Source organism: Salvelinus alpinus, chromosome 3 (genome assembly GCF_045679555.1).
Source record: "Salvelinus alpinus chromosome 3, SLU_Salpinus.1, whole genome shotgun sequence".
NCBI lineage: Eukaryota > Metazoa > Chordata > Actinopteri > Salmoniformes > Salmonidae > Salvelinus > Salvelinus alpinus.
The window spans coordinates 93,584,588-93,606,084 of NC_092088.1; the positions used below are offsets into that span (position 1 = coordinate 93,584,588).

General features: G+C 45.8%; 2 protein-coding genes and 1 long non-coding RNA gene across 6 annotated transcripts in view; 1 reads left to right on the forward strand and 2 right to left on the reverse strand.

Moving 5' to 3' along the window:
• LOC139569877 (titin-like) overlaps positions 1–4,642 on the reverse strand; it is a 5,133-nt gene extending 491 nt beyond the window's left edge. Inside the window, exons 1-4 of the mRNA XM_071391198.1 lie at positions 4,352–4,642; positions 2,582–4,230; positions 1,254–2,298; positions 6–563 (exon numbers count right to left, since the gene is read on the reverse strand). Of these exons, the coding sequence (XP_071247299.1) occupies positions 6–563; positions 1,254–2,298; positions 2,582–4,230; positions 4,352–4,544 (3,445 nt within the window). The 5' untranslated portion in view covers positions 4,545–4,642. The remainder of the gene's footprint in view (positions 1–5; positions 564–1,253; positions 2,299–2,581; positions 4,231–4,351) is intronic.
• Positions 4,643–5,504: 862 nt separating this feature from the next.
• LOC139571542 (uncharacterized) lies at positions 5,505–17,011 on the forward strand. Of its 2 annotated transcripts, none has more exons than XM_071394520.1 (4): positions 5,505–7,172; positions 8,136–8,857; positions 13,835–14,879; positions 15,704–17,011. In XM_071394520.1, the coding sequence occupies exons 1-4, from the start codon at positions 6,992–6,994 to the stop codon at positions 16,054–16,056; spliced, it is 2,301 nt and encodes a 766-aa protein (XP_071250621.1). In that variant the 5' UTR covers positions 5,505–6,991; the 3' UTR covers positions 16,057–17,011. The 2 variants fall into 2 exon arrangements, with proteins under 2 accessions (XP_071250621.1, XP_071250622.1); XM_071394521.1 differs by having other exon boundaries at positions 15,960–17,011.
• Positions 17,012–17,375: 364 nt separating this feature from the next.
• LOC139571543 (uncharacterized) lies at positions 17,376–18,111 on the reverse strand. Of its 3 annotated transcripts, none has more exons than XR_011674317.1 (3): positions 17,739–18,111; positions 17,568–17,664; positions 17,376–17,503 (listed from the first exon to the last, which is right to left on the reverse strand). It is a non-coding gene; the product is annotated as an uncharacterized lncRNA (long non-coding RNA). The 3 variants fall into 3 exon arrangements; XR_011674318.1 differs by having other exon boundaries at positions 17,568–17,688; XR_011674316.1 differs by having other exon boundaries at positions 17,727–18,111.
• Between the last annotated feature and the right edge of the window lie 3,386 nt (positions 18,112–21,497).

Below are 21,497 nucleotides of genomic sequence, written 5' to 3' on the forward strand. Positions count from 1 at the left end.
TGTGCGATGGGTCGGCTGGCCGGGCGCAAGTGCGACAGGGGTCGGTTGGGTGCGTGTGCGACGGGTCGGCTGGGTGCGTGTGCGACGGGTCGGCTGGGTGCGTGTGCGACGGGTCGGCTGGGTGCGTGTGCGACGGGTCGGCTGGGTGCGTGTGCGACGGATCGGCTGGCCAGGCGCCTGTGCGACGGGGGTCGGCTGGCAGGGCGCCTGTGCGACGGGGGTCGGCTGGCAGGGCGCCTGTGTGACGGCGGTCGGCTGGCAGGGCGCCTGTGTGACGGGGGTCGGCTGGCAGGGCGCCTGTGTGACGGGGGTCGGCTGGCAGGGCGCCTGTGTGACGGGGGTCGGCTGGCAGGGCGCCTGTGTGACGGGGGTCGGCTGGCAGGGCGCCTGTGTGACGGGGGTCGGCTGGCAGGGCGCCTGTGTGACGGGGGTCGGCTGGCAGGGCGCCTGTGTGACGGGGGTCGGCTGGCAGGGCGCCTGTGTGACGGGGGTCGGCTGGCAGGGCGCCTGTGTGACGGGGGTCGGCTGGCAGGGCGCCTGTGTGACGGGGGTCGGCTGGGGACCTGTTGAGAAAAGATTGCAAAAAGAACAGAAAGAAGAGAAAAAAGTAGGTTAAATAAACATGACCATTTCCATGCAAATGACCTGTATAAAAAAATCTAATATTATTAGGGATGGCTGGCAAACCATCCACTTGGAGAGCTAGCCTGACCTACAAGGTGTAGCAAACCATCCACTTGGAAAGCTAGCCTGACCTACAAGGTGTAGCAAATCATCCACTTGGAGAGCTAGCCTGACCTACAAGGTGTAACAAACCATCCACTTGGAGAGCTAGCCTGACCTACAAGGTGTAACAAACCATCCACTTGGAGAGCTAGCCTGACCTACAAGGTGTATCAAACCATCCACTTGGAGAGCTAGCCTGACCTACAAGGTGTAACAAACCATCCACTTGGAGAGCTAGCCTGACCTACAAGGTGTAACAAACCATCCACTTGGAGAGCTAGCCTGACCTACAAGGTGTAGCAAATCATCCACTTGGAGAGCTAGCCTGACCTACAAGGTGTAACAAACCATCCACTTGGAGAGCTAGCCTGACCTACAAGGTGTAACAAACCATCCACTTGGAGAGCTAGCCTGACCTACAAGGTGTAACAAACCATCCACTTGGAGAGCTAGCCTGACCTACAAGGTGTATCAAACCATCCACTTGGAGAGCTAGCCTGACCTACAAGGTGTGACATTTGACTTACATTTATTTTTGGGTTCACTGAGAGTGGACAGTGCTCCAGCCAAAACAACCTCATTCCACTTGAAACTTTTGAATTTGCCAGCAGACTCCGCGACTTTGTGTTGTCCTGACGTCAGTGCAGAGGATTCCACAGCGCTGCCAATGTTCATTAAGTTGTATCCCATTTGAACAGCCAGTGTCGGACAGTCGTACGTTTTGTTCTCCTCGTTGTAGCCAGCAACAGCTCTCACTGCCGTGATGACGTGAGGTAAATTACTAGGTATGACCAGGTCCTCAAAGCACATCAGAGGTGTACACGTCCTGGCCGTGATGAGGAGTCTTGCCACCTCTCTCATTCTTTGTTGGATGTATTTATGTCTTCTGTCATCTGGCGGTAGTTTGTTGTACATCTCTTCTCCCATGAGGAGGATACATTTGTCATTTCTTACCACAAATGAAACTTGGCCGGAGTTCATACCACAAACTATCTTCCAAAGACCTGTGCTGACGTAGTCGGGTTGAGGACACAACTTAAACACCATTGCTGACTGAATCCTCATATTTTGTCCAGGTTTTGGTTCTTCTGCTTTGGGGTTCAGAGGGCAGTATCTGACATGTTTCCATAGTGACTTTTGAATGTACAGACCTTGACAGTGCAAGCAGTGGGTGTAATCTGGAGTGGATCCTGGCACTTTGGGACGGGAACAGGAGGCCATCTCTCCAGTCCCACGTCTTGCTACTGCACCCTCTGACATATCAGGCACCCTCCGACAGATCCTCTTAGCTGGATTATGAGCCCCAGAGTCTGTTTGGATGTTCATGTCTTTGTTGCCGTCTGAAGGCCTGATCTCAGTCCCCAGGTTGTTTTCATCACATAAGTTAGACAGATCAGATGGTTCATTCACCACACCACTAGAATGGCATGTTCTCTTGGCTGGTTTACGTGCCTCAGAGTCTTCTTTAGTGCAGGAGCTACTGTCTGACGAGTTGCTGTCTGTAGCCGAGATGTTTTCCTCACTCCAGGTAGAGAAATGAGATGCTTCATGTGATTCCACGTTACTAGAATCCTAAAGGGGGAAACAAAAAGGAAAGATTAATGTAATATGAAAACTCACAGACAGCAGAGATCCCATTTTGGAAATTTGATATGGTCATAGAGTTTAGCATTTTAAACAATGTATATACTTCATATTTAAATTACTTTACATTTATTCATGTTCATATTTTTCAGTATTCATTTTCTGTAAGGAAATTGCTATCAAAATATCATGTAGTCTCTGGAATTAAATGCTGCTTTTTTGTGCTGAGTGCCTTTGAACATATTTAATAATAAATTAAATATAATCTTACTTGTTCTGAAGAAGTGCTGGGACTCTGATGAACTTCACCGTTTTCACTCTGAGCTGCAGAACAGTCTGGATTTACTGCAGAGAGGAGCTGAGAGTCACTGGTTGGTTCTGATACTCTGCTGTCAGATTCCAGCTGCTGTTCCTCCTGAATCGTCCAGAGTTCCTCTTGTTTTGTGGGCTCTGGGTCCTCCAGACCCAGCCTGGGGATTCTCTCCTGCTGCTCTGGGGGAACCTCCTCTTTAGAGACAGAGAGAGAGGGCTGCTGGGAGTCTGGAGAGAAGGGAGGAGGAATGTGTCTCTCCATCCCATCAACACGTTCGTCTATGTTTTCTACCTGGGCTTCAGAACAGTCTGTATTTGCTACAGAGAGGGTTGGTTCTGATACTCTACAAAGGCTTGTTGATTCTGATAGCCCAATGTGAAGCTGCTCTTCCTCCTGCCTGGTCCTGAATTCCTCCCATTTGTCTTTAACCTTTGTGGGCTCTGGGTCCTCCTGCTGCAGACAGGGGCTCCTCTCTTGCTGCTCAGGGGGAACCTCCTCTTCAAAGACAGGGAGTTCTGGAGGGTAGGAAGGTAGAATGGGTCTCTCCAACCCATCAACATATTCTTCTATCTTTTCACTCTGAGCAGCAGAACAGTCTGGATTTGCTACAGATGTTGATTCTAATACTTTGCAAAGAATGGTTGGTTCTAAAACTCTGCAGAGGCTGGTTGGTTCTGATACTCTGATTTCAGACTCCAGACCTTGAGGCTGGTCTTCCTCCTGATTGGTCCTGAGTTCCTCCTGTTCCTCTTTAATCAGTGTGGGCTCTGGGTCCTCCTGCCTCTGACTGGGGCTCCTCTCCTGCTCACAGTGCTGCTGCTCAGGGGGAACCTCCTCTTCAGAGACAGGAAGAGAGAGCTGCTGGGAGTCTGGAGGGAAGAAAAGAAGAACAAGCATCTCCACTGCCCCATCAACACATACTCTGTTTTCACCCAGAGCTGCAGAACAGTCTGGATTTACTGCAGAGAGGAGCTGAGAGTCACTGGTTGGTTCTGATACTCTGCTGTCAGATTCCCGCTGCTGTTCCTCCTGATTCGTCCAGAGTTCCTCTTGTTTTGTGGGCTCTGGGTCCTCCAGACCCAGCCTGGGGCTTCTCTCCTGCTGCTCTGGGGGAACCTCCTCTTTAGAGACAGAGAGAGAGGGCTGCTGGGAGTCTGGAGAGAAGGGAGGAGGAATGTGTCTCTCCATCCCATCAACACGTTCGTCTATGTTTTCTACCTGGGCTTCAGAGAGGAGCTGAGAGTCCCTGGTTGGTTCTGATCCTCTGTAGTCCTCTCCATCAGGTTCTGTTTTGATCTGTTCAGTTGTGTTGGTGGGTAGAGAGTCCCTCTCTCTGTTCTCCAAGGTTTGATCAAGATGTGAGGGCAGAGGTGGGTCCTGTTCATAGTCACTTTTCACACAGGCAGGAATCAAGAGGTCTTTGGTATCAGGTTCCAGACCTTGAGGCTGCTCTTCCTCTTGACTGGTCCTGAGTTCCTCCTGTTCCTCTTTAATCTGTGTGGGCTCTGGGTCCTCCTGCCTCTGACTGGGGCTACTCTCCTGCTCACAGTGCTGCTGCTCAGGGGGAACCTCCTCTTCAGAGACAGGAAGAGAGAGCTGCTGGGAGTCTGGCGGGGGGGAAAAGAAAACCAATAATGATTACATTTGTATAATTATTTGATCAATAAGTGTTGCCCACAGTAACTATATGATTCGTGCATTTTCAGTTGTCATTATATAATTACAAACCTTCGCGGTGTAACTTGATTTCGGAGCTGAAAACCAAATCCAACAGGTTCTGTAGACGTTTGTTCTCCTCATTTGAACGGGAGATTTCTTCCTGGTACTCGCCTAAATTTTGTTCAAGTACAACAGATATCTCCATAGCTACCGCTGTTAATCGTTCGGTAAGAAACACATTCAAGAACTGTAATTGTGACATTTTATATTCACGACGTAAACAAACCAAAGCACTTGCCGTTCACGTTCTGCTTCTTCTTCTTCTATATTGTTTTAAGGCATTTGGTACACAGTTTAAATGGTGAACTACCACCACCTACTGGAAGCCAATATGCCTCCAACTTCAAAACCTTTCTTTCACACGGTGTGACAAATTCGTTCAAATTTCGTTCCCCAGTATTCGTTAACCTCAGTGGGTCGTCCATACGGGGTTGATGGGTTACTGCAGGTAGCTAGCGTTCTACAACATCTACAAAAGAGCACAGGAAACGTACTTCCAGTAGGTGACGGAAGTGCAACATTGAAGTTTGGTTCCAAAACACCATAGAAGAATAAAAAGAAGAAGCAAAAAAAAACGGGGATAAGAGCTCCAGAATTTGTTTAGAGTGAGGGTGTCAGTGTGATGTAGCTGCGGTGAGGATCGCCGAGTCCCTCGTCCCAAGGATGATTTTGGCCCAGTGGGAGTGACATTTGTGAAGAGAATGGATCCTTGCTTTTTGGTTGATCCATATGTGGTGTCAGATTGGGTGGAGGAGAGGTTGGGGACTGTTGAGTTGGTGAAGGTAACTTGGAGTGGACTCATGATGATCTATTGTGTTTCCTCGACCCAGAGGGAGAGGGCGCTCCGGATTTCGAGATAAGGGACTGTGACGTGTTTTCCTCTCTGGAGCAGCATGGCGCTGTTGAAAGGATGGATACGTGGGTGGCACAACCTCAGGAGGCTGAAAAAATGTGGCTTGTCACCTAAAACTCTCACAAACTTTTACAGCTGCACAATTGAGAGCATCCTGTTGGGCTGTATCACCGCCTGGTACAGCTGCTCGGCCTGCAATGGAATTTTATGAATGCCCTTTGATGTGGTATGCCCACCGTTTTGTAAAACAGGTCATTGCGTTGGCTTTATTAGTCCTGTTTCCTGTGACTAATAAATGTGGCTATTTAAACTCTGAATATCAGCTACCCAACTTCATCAGGAGTTTTAGGAGCCTATTTGCAATGTGTTTTACACAGCAAGAAATCCAGAAGTATTTTATTTTTCGTTATGATCAGCTTGTCAAAAATGTACGGATACAAACTTGAAACCACTGATCATGACAATGGGGTGAAACTCCTGGACAACGGTTGTGATTGTCCATTTCATATTGTCCATTTTACATTGACCTGTCCTGTTTTTAAGGATATGTTGTTTGTTGACATGACAGTGCATTTTGTATTTGATTGAGCTCTATTTAGATTAGGCTATTTGATCGGAGAAACCTGTATGATGTAAAAAGTTGTGGGGGTGATCATGGGGCTGGAGACGGGAGATGTCTGGTGAGAGAAAGGCAGATTGAGGTTACCATGGTTACAGTAGTACAGGAAGTGTCGTATGCTGAAGCAGGGAAGAGAGTGGTAGAGGAACAGGGGTACAGGGTGAGGGATCCTGAGAGGATTCCTGTGAGGAGGCAGAGATCAAGAGACCGTGATGGGAAGAATATTGGCTTCAGTAAGGTTGGCTTTTTATCATTTATAGCCGTGGTTGTCAATTGTACTGCAGAAATGAATTGAAAGTCACAGAAAATAGAGGCTGTGATGGCAGCGGTAGAGAAGTACTTGGGATTGCGAGGATTTACTGCAGAACAGCTGCAGGGGGAGTGGTAGGGTTATGTCTTCTCAATTCATTGGTCTAGAGTTGGACTAGATAGGGTTCAATAGCGGAATGGGTGCCAATTTCCCTTTTTCCCAATATTGTATTATTGTATCAAAGAATGTAATGTAGCCAGCAGCATACCACCCTGCATACCACTGTTGGCTTGCTTCTGAAGCTAAGCAGGGTTGGTCCTGGTCAGTCCCTGGATGGGAGACCAGATGCTGCTGGAAGTGGTGTTGGAGGGCCAGTAGGAGGCACTCTTTCCTCTGGTCTAAAAAATATCCCAATGCCCCAGGGCAGTGATTGGGGACACTGCCCTGTGTAGGGTGCCGTCTTTCGGATGGGACGTTAAACGGGTGTCCTGACTCTCTGAGGTCATTAAAGATCCCATGGCACTTATCGTAAGAGTAGGGGTGTTAACCCTGGTGTCCTGGCTAAATTCCCAATCTGGCCCTCAAACCATCATGGTCACCTAATAATCCCCAGTTTATAATTGGCTCATTCATCCCCCTCCTCTCCCCTGTAACTATTCCCCAGGTCGTTGCTGCAAATGAGAACGTGTTCTCAGTCAACTTACCTGGTAAAATAACGGTAAAATAAAAATAAATAAATAAAATAAAAAGGTAGGCCGTGAATGGCCTCACACACCACTACAGTAGGTGGCGGTGTATGCACCTTAAAGTTGGATGCAATCCGACAACCAAATCGAAAGGAAGAAGAATTAAAGCAGGAAGTGAATAGCTAGAACGTTGGTTTATTTTCCTCGTTGACATGTGGCTCTATAGACCCTAAAATTACAGATGGAGTTGAATACGTTTCTTACTCAGCGATTAACAGCGGCTGCTGTGGAGATATCGGCTGTCTTTGAGAAAAAGATAGTCGAGTACCAGGTCGAAATCTCCCGTTCGAAGGAGGAGAACAAACGTCTACAGAGGCTGTTGGATTTGGTTTTCCACCCGGAAATCAAGTTACATCGAGCAGGTTTGTAATAATAGCTACTGTGGGAAACAAAATTATTTATCAAATAATTATACTAATTTAGTCATTCACACACACAGTATGACTGCAGTATATTAACCCGTCTGTCTCCACACCCGGGGGACCCAGGTGTAGTAACCTAGCAAAATAACCACTTCCATAAATATAGTTTTTTTTATTTTGGTGTTTTTTTTGTTCTATTAAATACGTTGGAATGGTTAGGGTTAAATGTGAGTCAACCCTGCTTTGAGAGTCTATAGGATTGTATACATCTTTAAAACCTAAAAACCTTTTATTGACATGACAGTAGATCTATTCTAGCCGACACAGTGAGTTTGGGTTCTATACTAACACTCCACTCACTCTTATCTGTTTCACTCAGTATGGAAATGATTTCAAATAGTATTTGAACCCAGGTCTGAAGATCACACGGATCACTTACCAGAGGGAACAAGAAGCATAGTGTGTGTGTGTGTGTGTGTGTGTGTGTGTGTGTGTGTGTGTGTGTGTGTGTGTGTGTGTGTGTGTGTGTGTGTGTTAATGTGTGCGATAGAAACCGTAAACATTTTTTATTTATTTATTCTCGTGTATTACTTTATATGACCAGTATAACTACATCAGAGGAGGCTGGTGGGGGAGTTTTAGGAGGATAGGCTTATTGTAATGGCTGGAATGGAATACATGGAACAGTATTAATCATATGGAAACCATACGTTGTACTCAGTTCCATTGATTCCTCCTATAGCACCTCCCTCCAGCCTCCTCTGAACTGCATTGTTAAGGAAGAGCTTGCAATCAAGCGTTTCGCGGTACTGTTTACACCTGCTGCATCCTGCTGCATCCTGCTGTATCCTGCTGCATCCTGCTGCATCCTGCTGTATCCTGCTGCATCCTGCTGTATCCTGCTGTATCCTGCTGTACGTGAATAAACTCTGATTTGATTTGTTCTCATTTTCTTCCCTCCAGACTCCCAGCAGCTCTCTCTTCCTGTCTCTGAAGAGGAGGTTCCCCCTGAGCAGCAGCACTGTGAGCAGGAGAGTAGCTCCAGTCAGAGGCAGGAGGACCCAGAGTCCACACAGATTAAAGAGGAACAGGAGGAACTCAGGACCAGTCAAGAGGAAGAGCAGCCTCAAGGTCTGGAACCTGATACCAAAGACCTCTTGATTCCTGCCTGTGTGAAAAGTGACTATGAACAGGACCCACCTCTGCGTTCACATCTTGACCAAACCTTGGAGAACAGAGAGAGGGACTCTCTACCCACCAACACAACTGAACAGATCAAAACAGAACCTGATGGAGAGGACTACAGAGGATCAGAACCAACCAGGGACTCTCAGCTCCTCTCTGAAGCCCAGGTAGACAACATAGACGAACGTGTTGATGGGATGGAGAGACACATTCCTCCTCCCTTCTCTCCAGACTCCCAGCAGCCCTCTCTCTCTGTCTCTAAAGAGGAGGTTCCCCCAGAGCAGCAGGAGAGAATCCCCAGGCTGGGTCTGGAGGACCCAGAGCCCACAAAACAAGAGGAACTCTGGATGAATCAGGAGGAACAGCAGCTGGAATCTGACAGCAGCGTATCAGAACCAACCAGTGACTCTCAGCTCCTCTCTGCAGTAAATCCAGAATGTTCTGCAGCTCAGAGTGAAAACGGTCAAGTTCATCAGAGTCCCAGCACTTCTTCAGAACAAGTAAGATTATATTTAACGTATTAGTAAACATGTAGAACAGCACAAAAAGGCAGCATTTAATTGTAGAGAAAACAGCAAAGTGATTACATGAGATTCTGAAAGCAATTTCTTTACAGAAAACGAATACAAAAAAAAATATGAACATGAATATATACATTTAAAATATAAAGTATATGGACAATTCCAGCATTATGGACATTACATTTGCAAGCAAAATCACAACCTTAATATCTCCCACTCACAGAATGGACAAACGAAATACAATGATGTGTGTCTATAGAACTCCCTGGGTGAACCCTAAACAGCAGACTTCTAAATACTGTCAAGTTGGAGAAATTAATTAAATATATGTCAAACAAAAATCAATGATTGCAAAGTGAAACAAACCATACAACTCTATGTACAAGGACTACTTTTGTAGATGCAAAGTTTGGTAACAGAATGACGTGGTCTTCCAGTAAATGTGTTTTTGTAAAACATTCTGTGGAAATTGTTCAAAGTTGTCCTTGTGCATACAGTATTTGTATGATTTGTTTAACCTTGCAATCATTGGTTTTTGTTTGACATACACTATATATACAAAAGTATGTGGACACCCTTTTAAATTAGTGGATTCGGCTATTTCAGCTGCACCCGTTGCTGACAGGTGTGTAAAATTGAGCACACCGCCATGCAATCTCCATAGACAAACATTGTCAGTAAAATGGTCTTACTGAGAGCTCAGTGACTTTCAACGTGGCACCGTCATAGGATGCCACCTTTCCAACAAGTCAGTTCGTCAAATTTTTGCCCTGCTAGAGCTGCCCTGTCAACTGCAAGTGCGGTTATTGTGAAGTGGAAACGTCAAGGAGTAACAATGGCTCAGCCGCGAAGCGGTAGACCACACAAGCTCACAGAGCAGGACTGCCAAGTGCTGAAGCGCGTAGATCTTAAAAATCGTCTGTCCTCGGTTGCAACACTCACTAGAGTTCCAAACTGCCTCTGGAAGCAACGTCAGCACAATTAACTGTTCGTCGGAGCTTCATTTAAATGAGTTTCCACGGCCGAGCAGCCGCACACAAGCCTAACATCACCATGGGGTGTAAAGCTCGCCACCACTGGACTCTGGAGCAGTGGAAACACGTTCTCTGGAGTGATGAATCACTTTTCACCATCTGGCAGTCCGATGGACAAATCTCTGTTTGACGGATGACCGGAGAACGCTACCTGTCCGAATGCATAGTGCCAACTGTAAAGTTTGGTGAAGGAGGAATAATGGTCTGGGGCTGTTTTTCATGGTTCAGGCCCCTTAGTTCCAGTGAAGGGAAATCTTAATGCTACAGCATACATTGACATTCTAGACGATTCTGTGCTATCAACTTTGTGGAAACAGTTTGGGGAAGGCCCTTTCTTGTTTCAGCATGACAATGCCCCCGTGCACAAAGCGAAGTCCATACAGAAATTGTTTGTTGAGATTGGTGTGGAAGAACTTGACTGGCCTGCACAGAGCCCTGACCTCAACCCCACACCTTTTGGATGAAATGGAACGCCGACTGCGAGCCAGGCCTAATCTCCCAAAATCAGTGCCCGACCTCACTAATGCTCTTGTGGCTGATTGGAAGCAAGTCCCTGCAGCAATGTTTCATCATCTAGTGGAAAGCCTTCCCAGAAGAGTGGAGGCTGTTATAGCAGAAAAGGGGAGACCAACTCCATATTAATGCCCAGGATTTTGGAATGAGATGTTTGACGAGCAGGTGTCCACATACTTCTGATCATGTAGTGTACATTTACGGAATTGCCCACGTAAATTGCCCATTGGTAAAGTATTTTTCCACATTTTGTTACGTTACAGCCTTATTCTAAAATTGATTAAATAGTTTTTTCCCCCTCATCAATCTACACACAATACCCCATAATGACAAAGCAAAAACAGGTTTTTATAAATTTGCACAATCACATATACACAAGTATTCAGACCTTTTACGCAGTACTTTGTTGAAGCACCTTTGGCAGCGTTTACAACCTCGAGTCTTCTTGGGTATGACGCTACAAGTTTTGCACACCTGTATTTGGGGAGTTTCTCCCATTCTTCTCTGCAGATCCACTCAAGCTCTGTCGGGTTGGATGGGTAGCGTCGCTGTACAGCTATTTTCAGGTCTCTCCTGAGATGTTCAATTCCGGGCTCTGGCTGGGCAACTCAAGGACATTCAGAGTAGAGGTCGACCGATTATGATTTTAACGCCGATACCGATTATTGGAGGATCAAAAAAAGCCGATACCGATCAATCGGCTGATTTATTTATTTTATTTTTTATTTATTTATTTTATTTTTATTTATTTGTAATAATGACAATTACAACAATACTGAATGAACACTTATTTTAACTTAATATAATACATCAATAAAATCAATTTAGCCTCAAATAAATAATGAAACATGTTCAATTTGGTTTAAATAATGCAAAAACAAAGTGTCGGAGAAAAAAGTAAAAGTGCAATATGTGCCATGTAAGAAAGCTAACGTTTAAGTTCCTTGCTCAGAACATGAGAACATATGAAAGCTGGTGCTTCCTTTTAACATGAGTTTTCAATATTCCCAGGTAAGAAGTTTTAGGTTGTAGTTATTATAGGACTATTTCTCTCTATACGATTTGTATTTCATATACCTTTGACTATTGGATGTTCTTATAGGCACTTTAGTATTGCCAGTGTAACAGTATAGCTTCCATCCCTCTCCTCACCGCTACCTGTGCTCGAACCAGGAACACATCGACAACAGCCACCCTCGAAGCAGCGTTACCCATGCAGAGCAAGGGGAACAACTACTCCAAGTCTCAGAGCGAGTGACGTTTGAAACGCTATTAGTGCGGACCCCGCTAACTAGCTAGCCATTTCACATCGGTTACACCAGCCTAATCTCGGGAGTTGATAGGCTTGAAGTCATAAACAGCGCAATGCTTGAAGCACAGCAAAGAGCTGCCGGCAAAACGCACGAAAGTGCTGTTTGAATGAATGCTTACGAACCTGCTGGTGCCTACCACCGCTCAGTCAGACTGCTCTATCAAATATCAAATCATAGACTTAATTATAACATAATAACACACAGAAATACGAGCCTTAGGTCATTAACATGGTCGAATCCAGAAACTATCATCTCGAAAACAAAACGTTTATTCTTTAATTAACTATATTTAATTAATTTAACCTTTAATGTTATGTCATAATTACGTAAAATTCTGGCAAATTAGTTCGCAATGAGCCAGGCGGCCCAAACTGTTGCATATACCCTGACTCTGCGTGCAATGAGCGCAAGAGAAGTGACACAATTTCACCTGGTTAATATTGCCTGCTAACCTGGATTTCTTTTAGCTAAATATGCAGGTTTAAAAATATATACTTCTGTGTATTGATTTTAAGAAAGGCATTGATGTTTATGGTTAGGTACACGTTGGAGCAACGACAGTCCTTTTTCGCGAATGCGCACCGCATCGATTATATGCAGCGCAGGACACGCTAGATAAACTAGTAATATCATTAACCATGTGTAGTTATAACTAGTGATTATGATTGATTGTTTATTATAATATAAGTTTAATGCTAGCTAGCAACTTACCTTGGCTTCTTACTGCTTTCGCGTAACAGGCGGGCTCCTCGTGAGGCAGGTGGATAGAGCGTTGAACTAGTTAACCGTAAGGCTGCAAGATTGAATCCCTGAGCTGACAAGGTAAAAATCTGTCGTTCTGCCCCTGAACAAGGCAGTTAACCCACTGTTCCTAGGCCGTCATTGAAAATAAGAATGTGTTCTTAACTGACTTGCCTAGTTAAATAAAGGTGTAAAAAAATCGGCGTCCAAAAATACCGATTTACGATTGTTATGAAAACTTGAAATCGGCCCTAATTAATCGGCCATTCCGATTAATCGGTCGACCTCTAATTCAGAGACTTGTCCTGAAGCCACTCCTGCGTTGTTGTCCTGTTGGAAGGTGAACCTTTGTCCCAGTCTGAGGTCCTGAGTGCTCTGGACCAAGTTTTCATCAAGGATCTCTCTGTACTTTGCTCCGTTCATCTTTCCTTCAATCTTGACTAGTCTTTCAGTCCCTGCCACCACCATGCTTCACCGTAGGGATGGTGCCAGGTTTCCTCCAGACGTGACGCTTGGCATTCAGGCCAAAGAGTTCAATCTTGGTTTCATCAGACCAGAAAATCTTGTTTCTCATGGTCTGAGAGTCTAGGTGCCTTTTGGCAAACTCCAAGTGGCTGTCATATGCCTTTTTACTAAGGAGTGGCTTCCGTCTGGCCACTCTAGCATTAAGACCTGATTGGTGGAGTGCTGCAGAGATGGTTGTCCTTCTGGAAGGTTCTCCCAACTCCACAGGAACTCTGGAGCTCTGTCAGAGTGACCATCGGGTTCTTGGTCACCTCCCTGACCAAGGCCCTTCTCCTCCGATTGCTCAGTTTGGCCCGGCGGCCAGCTCTAGGAAGAGTCTTAGTGGTTCCAAACTTCTTCCATTTAAGAATGATGGAGGCCACTGTGTTCTTGGGAACCTTCAATGCTGCAGAAATGTTTTGGTACCGTTCCCCAGATCTCTGCCTCAACACAATCCTGTCTCTGAGCTCTACGGAATTCCTTCGACCTCATGGCTTGGTTTTTGCACTGACAATTTCGAGTCTCATAGCAAAGGGTCTGAATACTTATTTAAATAAGGTATGTTTATTTTTTTATACATTTGCAAAAATTTCTAAACCTGTTTTTGCTTTGTCATTATGGGGTATTGTGTGTGTAGATTGATGAGGGGGAATAAAGTATTTTACCAATTTTAAAATAAGTCTGTAACGTAAAAAAAGGGGGAAAAGTCAAGGGGTCTGAATACTTTCCGAATGCACTGTACATTGTTTAATATGATAACTCTACGAACATATCTAAGTTCCAAAATGGGATCTCTGCTGTCCAAGAGTTTTCATATTACATTAATCTTTCCTTTTTGTTTCCCCCTTTAGGTTTCTAGTAACGTGGAATCACATGAAGCATCTCATTTCTCTACCTGGAGTGAGGAAAACATCTCGGCTACAGACAGCAACTCTTCAGACAGGAGCTCCTGCACTAAAGAAGACTCTGAGGCACGTAAACCAGCCAAGAGAACATGCCATTCTAGTGGTGTGGTGAATGAACCATCTGATCTGTCTAACTTATGTGATGAAAACAACCCGGGGACTGAGATCAGGCCTTCAGACGGCAACAAAGACATGAACATCCAAACAGACTCTGGGGCTCATAATCCAGCTAAGAGGATCTGTCGGAGGGTGCCTGATATGTCAGAGGGTGCAGTAGCAAGACGTGGGACTGGAGAGATGGCCTCCTGTTCCCGTCCCAAAGTGCCAGGATCCACTCCAGATTACACCCACTGCTTGCACTGTCAAGGTCTGTACATTCAAAAGTCACTATGGAAACATGTCAGATACTGCCCTCTGAACCCCAAAGCAGAAGAACCAAAACCTGGACAAAATATGAGGATTCAGTCAGCAATGGTGTTTAAGTTGTGTCCTCAACCCGACTACGTCAGCACAGGTCTTTGGAAGATAGTTTGTGGTATGAACTCCGGCCAAGTTTCATTTGTGGTAAGAAATGACAAATGTATCCTCCTCATGGGAGAAGAGATGTACAACAAACTACCGCCAGATGACAGAAGAAATAAATACATCCAACAAAGAATGAGAGAGGTGGCAAGACTCCTCATCACGGCCAGGACGTGTACACCTCTGATGTGCTTTGAGGACCTGGTCATACCTAGTAATTTACCTCACGTCATCACGGCAGTGAGAGCTGTTGCTGGCTACAACGAGGAGAACAAAACGTACGACTGTCCGACACTGGCTGTTCAAATGGGATACAACTTAATGAACATTGGCAGCGCTGTGGAATCCTCTGCACTGACGTCAGGACAACACAAAGTCGCGGAGTCTGCTGGCAAATTCAAAAGTTTCAAGTGGAATGAGGTTGTTTTGGCTGGAGCACTGTCCACTCTCAGTGAACCCAAAAATAAATGTAAGTCAAATGTCACACCTTGTAGGTCAGGCTAGCTCTCCAAGTGGATGGTTTGTTACACCTTGTAGGTCAGGCTAGCTCTCCAAGTGGATGGTTTGTTACACCTTGTAGGTCAGGCTAGCTCTCCTTGTGGATGGTTTGTTACACCTTGTAGGTCAGGCTAGCTCTCCAAGTGGATGGTTTGTTACACCTTGTAGGTCAGGCTAGCTCTCCAAGTGGATGGTTTGTTACACCTTGTAGGTCAGGCTAGCTCTCCAAGTGGATGGTTTGTTACACCTTGTAGGTCAGGCTAGCTCTCCAAGTGGATGGTTTGCTACACCTTGTAGGTCAGGCTAGCTCTCCAAGTGGATGGTTTGCTACACCTTGTAGGTCAGGCTAGCTCTCCAAGTGGATGGTTTGTTACACCTTGTAGGTCAGGCTAGCTCTCCAAGTGGATGGTTTGCTACACCTTGTAGGTCAGGCTAGCTCTCCAAGTGGATGGTTTGCTACACCTTGTAGGTCAGGCTAGCTCTCCAAGTGGATGGTTTGTTACACCTTGTAGGTCAGGCTAGCTCTCCAAGTGGATGGTTTGCCAGCCATCCCTAATAATATTATATTTTTTTATACAGGAAATTTGCCTGGAAATGGTCATGTTTATTTAACCTATTCATGTTTTCTGTCTTTCTCTGGTTGTTTCAGCTGCAGAATTGTCAACTCCTGTTGAGCCAAAAAGTGAAATCTAAAAATGTTACAGCAGTGTAGAAGAAGCTGTGATTTGCATGTGAAATTATTTTCCATTTTTTGCTGCCGTTTTTGCAATCTTTTAAGGAACTTTTTCTCAACAGGTACCCAGCCGACCCGTCGCACAGGCGCCCAGCCGACCCGTCGCACAGGCGCCCAGCCGACCCGTCGCCCAGCCGACCCGGCGCACACGCGCCCAGCCGACCCGTCGTACAGGCGCCCAGCCGACCCGTCGTACAGGCACCCAGCCGACCCAGCACACAGGCGCCCAGCCGACCCGTCGCACAGGCGCCCAGCCGACCCGTCGCACAGGCGCCCAGCCGACCCGGCGCACACGCGCCCAGCCGACCCGTCGCACAGGCACCCAGCCGACCCGTCGTACAGGCACCCAGCCGACACGTCGTACAAGCACCCAGCCGACCCGAAGAAACACTGTGAGATTAAAGGGGATCACTGATGAGGTATCAGCAGTAGAGATACACATGATGCCGTTCATAAAGACTAGCCGAGTTCCTGAAAAGAGGGACGGCCTCAAATGCCTCCAGTCAGAACCTGTGGCGCTCAAAAGCAGAGACTGGTCGGACATTAAGTTCTATGTAAATAGAGTCAAACGGAGACAGAGTACTGCAGGGAACTTGGGAGACCGCGGCCCAGACGGGGACTTCAAATCAGGTCCAGAGACTGTCAATGCAACACCTTAGCCATTGTGTTTCCCAGTCAGACTTCCAACCAGCCAGGGATTCGAACCAGCGACTTTGTGTGTGTGGTGGGGGGTTACAGGTACAATATTTAAATTCATATTCTGTTCATATATTTTATATTTATTAGTTCACACATTGTACCTGTGGGCTGCCACAAAAATTTTTTTAGAGGAAATTAACTCCACCATTTCCTGGTTGCTAAAAATCTAATAGTAAACCTAATTTTAGTTTGTGACATCACAAGCAAGTCTAGTGTAGACTACAGGATCATTGTACCATCTAAACCGCTGTGAAATATATTCCATAACCAAAAATATTGTATTTTCAGCTGTTTTGAAGCTGGTGAACAAAACTTGAAAGTAAAAGACGCAAAAACAAAACTGAAGAACGGGAAGCATAGAAATAGTGCACATAGAACAGATCTACCGGCTTCCTGGACTTTGCTTTCAATGAGAGTGACAGATCTATAACTGTAAATAGAGATGGAGTCCTCCATGGGGATCTTGAGAGGCAGTAGGGCTGATTTTGGTTTTGATTAATTTTGTAATTTGAGATTAAGCTGAATTTATCTGTGATCTTCAATGCATTGGGAGCAATAGAGATACATTGTCTAGATATAGTACAATATCGTCTGCCTATTGGTGTTTTTCCTTTGATGAATTGCCTGGGCCAGTGGTTCCATGGATAATAAAATAACAAAGGAGAAATTGATTGCCTTGTCTGCTGCTTCTAGTGATTTTGAACAGAGCAGATATTGCCTGTTACAACTATGGCTGAGGGATTGGCATATGAATGAAATTAAAGCAATTTTTCAAGACTGATCAGAGATATTACCAGTCTAGTAAAAGCTTTTTCTGCATGGAGTGATAATACAGCCCAAGGACCTGTTGATTCTGACGAAGCATCCAAGATATGGAATAGTCGACGGATCTAATCCGAGGATACATGTATATATTTTTTTAACAAACCCGCTTTGGTCCGTGTGGACCAGTTTGGATACGTAAGTCTTGAGACGGGACGACAACATTTTTAGAAGGCAGTTTTAATACGTGTGTTTATGGAAGATAGTGGGCGATAGAGAGAACACTGGGTGACATCCTTACTTTATTTTTTATTAAAGGTGAAATTAGTGCTGTATTTACATTTCTCCAAAATGAACCTTTGTGTGAACAGCTGTGTTGATCATTTAGAGCAGTAGTGGACCTAGTAGTGGACCTTAGTAGTGGACCTTAGTAGTGGACCTTAGTAGTGGACCTTAGTAGTGGACCTAGTAGTGGACCTAGTAGTGGACCTAGTAGTGGACCCTAGTAGTGGACCTAGTTGTAGACCCAGTAGTGGACCCAGTAGTGGACCCAGTAGTGGACCTAGTTGTAGACCCAGTAGTGGACCTAGGAGTGGACCCTAGTAGTGGACCCTAGTAGTGGACCTAGTTGTAGACCCAGTAGTGGACCCAGTAGTGGACCTAGTAGTGGACCCTAGTAGTGGACCCTAGTAGTGGACCCTAGTAGTGGACCTAGTAGTGGACCTAGTAGTGGACCTAATTGAGACCAGCGACATGTTGATTCCAGGCCTGTCTCTCTAACGCGACGCTACCTGACACCCCTGAGGACATGTTTCATGAATAAATCTATTTTCAGATCAAACTACTGTATTTTCCTGTATTAATGTTACTATTGAATGATTGTCATTGTGAAATCTTTATTGCTATTCTGCTTTGTTGTACATTTCCACTTTTATGGATTGAATTGGGCAAGATGCAATCCTTTCTCTAATATGTTATAGAGATACCAATATCAGATTTAATGCCAGAGATCATGTCCCATTGCTACTTAAAGCCCCATGCAGTATTTTTAATATTTAAATCATCACTGTATGATTACTAAATCACTGTGTGTTTATTTCAGTAAAATAACACCATCATTATTTCATAATTTATTTCCCTGAGCCTCCTTTTGCCATTGAAATGCTCAGTCTGGTTGTGGTGATACAAATGTAAATATATTTACATACACAGCCCTGATTGGCGGTCAGGCTCGTCTAGACTACCGGGGTGCTCAAACTTTTGTGGTTGGTGAAATATTATCTGAGTGGTGGGCAATGGGCGGAGCAAATAGATATCATCTATTTAGAAATATAATATGTAAACAATAACTTTTTATGGTCTTGAAGCAAAATCTTTTTTTTAAGTAATCATAGAATTAGTGGCCGTAACTTGACACCTAACAACACGTTATCATTACCTTATTACCTAGACTTTAGGGGACCCTGATGCTGCGTTTAGACCAGAGACACAAAAACCGTCGTACCAGTCGGCATAGTGGCATAGTATTTACAGTCGAACAATGACATCTGGTTTGCCGTCTACCTTGTACCATGTAAACGCAGCTTAAGCGAGATTTGGTAGAGAGAAACAAATACATTTTTAAAGTACATTTCCTGCAATTCTGCATATTGTGCCATGGTTTGAAGAGAACAATTATACAATTGTATAACACATTTCATGTAATTCCACTCATTTTGCCACGGGGCTGGAAAAATCAGTAAATTGAGAGCCCAACTGATCTGAAATCTGAAACCTTTTGTTGGGCCAAACGTTATCGTGGGCCAAGTTTGACAAGCAGGCCCCAGTTTAGTCAGTCCTGCTCTAGAGCCTACCCACGTACCCCTTCAAAGTAGGAGGATACATCTGCAAATAAAGGATGACTGGTCATTGGTCGGAATAAATCCGATCAGATTGTGATGTCATGATATGGACCAAAACAGGCTGAAATTCCAGGATTTCTTTTCAAACAGCTCTTACACAAAGGGCATTATCATCATTAGTTATTTCTACCTCCTTATTGTAAAAAATATATTTATTTTTTTTGAACTGGAAAATCATGTTAGCTAATTAGCACAGGTGGTCACGTCTGACTTCTGTAAACAAGCATCGTAACATGGAGATCTGGCCCTGAGAGCACCAACTCTATGAAGGTGTGTAGGAATTTAACCTTTTTAAAAAAATTTTTTTTATTATTTCTTGCTGATATTTAATGTTTCCCAAAATCATACCTCACGCGGTGCGTGTTCATGTTTAGAACAAGAGTCAGGGTTCTTAAGGAAGGTCCCCAGGAAGAAGACCCCTTCAGCAATAGACACTGAAGGTAGTTGGTGTCTATGAATGGAGGTAGTTACAAGCTAGCGAGCTAACGTTTAGCGAACTAAACTGGTAATCAGGAAAGGTAGCCTGTGAAAATCATCTGAGCATATGTCTAACGCTGTGGGTTATTTAACCAATAAGGCCTGGATACAGCCCTTAGCCGTGGTATATTGGCCATATACCACAAACCCCTGAGGTGCCTTATTGCTCTTATAAACTGGTTAAATATATGTTTTGTCATACCCGTGGTAAACAGTCTGATATACCATGGCTGTACCATGTCCTGCCGTAGCAGGGCCTCTCTGTGTGGAGGACTGTACCATGTCCTGCCGTAGCAGGGCTCCTCTGTGTGGAGGACTGTACCATGTCCTGCCGTAGCAGGGCCCCTCTGTGTGGAGGACTGTACCATGTCCTGCCGTAGCAGGGCCCCTCTGTGTGGAGGACTGTACCATGTCCTGCCGTAGCAGGGCTCCTCTGTGTGGAGGACTGTACCATGTCCTGCCGTAGCAGGGCCCCTCTGTGTGGAGGACTGTACCACGTCCTGCCGTAGCAGGGCCCCTCTGTGTGGAGGACTGTACCACGTCCTGCCGTAGCAGGGCCCCTCTGTGTGGAGGACTGTACCACGTCCTGCCGTAGCAGGGCCCCTCTGTGTGGAGGACTGTACCATGTCCTGCCGTAGCAGGGCCCCTCTGTGTGGAGGACTGTAGCAGGGCCCCTCTGTGTGGAGGACTGTACCACGTCCTGCCGTAGCAGGGCCCCTCTGTGTGGAGGACTGTACCACGTCCTGCCGTAGCAGGGCCCCTCTGTGTGGAGGACTGTACCACGTCCTGCCGTAGCAGGGGTCCTCTGTGTGGAGGACTATACCATGTCCTGCCGTAGCAGGGCCCCTCTGAGAGCTACACTCTGAAACACTGGTGTTACAATCTCACCTCTCCTACACAGGGGGGAGGGAAGAACGATGGATAGGTTTGGAGAGCGAGAGAGAGGAACGTTGGTTAGGTTTTACACAGGAGAGAGAGGAACGTTGGTTAGGTTTTACACAGGAAAGAGAGGAACGTTGGTTAGGTTTTACACAGGAAAGAGAGGAACGTTGGTTAGGTTTTACACAGGAGAGAGAGGGGGGAACGTTGGTTAGGTTTTACACAGGAGAGAGAGGGGGGAACGTTGGTTAGGTTTTACACAGGAGAGAGAGAGGAACGTTGGTTAGGTTTTACACAGGAGAGAGAGAGAGAAACGTTGGTTAGGTTCTACACAGGAGAGAGAGAGGAACAGTGGTTGGGTTTTACACAGAGAGCGGAGAGAAGGGGAACGTTGGTTAGGTTTTACACAGAGACCGGAGAGGGAGGAACGTTAGTTAGGTTTTACACAGGAAAGCGAGAGAAGGGGAACGTTGGTTAGGTTTTACACAGGGACCGGAGAGGGAGGAACGTTAGTTAGGTTTTACACAGGAAAGCGAGAGAAGGGGAACGTTGGTTAGGTTTTACACAGAGACCGGAGAGGGAGGAACGTTAGTTAGGTTTTACACAGGAAAGCGAGAGAAGGGGAACGTTGGTTAGGTTTTACACAGGGACCGGAGAGGGAGGAACGTTGGTTAGGTTTTACACAGGAAAGAGAGGGGAACGTTGGTTAGGTTTTACACAGGGACCGGAGAGGGAGGAACATTGGTTAGGTTTTACACAGGAAAGAGGGAGGAACGTTGGTTAGGTTTTACACAGGAAAGAGGGAGAGGAACATTGGTTAGGTTTCTTCATTCCTCCACTCTTTTGCCTCACCCTTTGCTCTTGCAGGCCGTGGATGTGTTGGATGTCTCTGGTCTGCTCCAGAAGGGCCCTGAGTTCCTGGTTCCCCCGGGCCCCCCGGACCCTCTCTGTCTCCAGCCGCTGCCTCAGGGTCCTCTCCCTGGCCCACAGCCCTCTCCGTGATGCCTCCAGCTCCAGCCTGTCTAATTGGGACTGCTCCCAAAGCCACCTTCTCCTGCTGCTCGTTCTTCTTCTCCCTCAGCCTCCTCATCCTCCTCCTTCTCCCTCAATCTCCCCTCCTCCCGCTCCTCATTCTCCT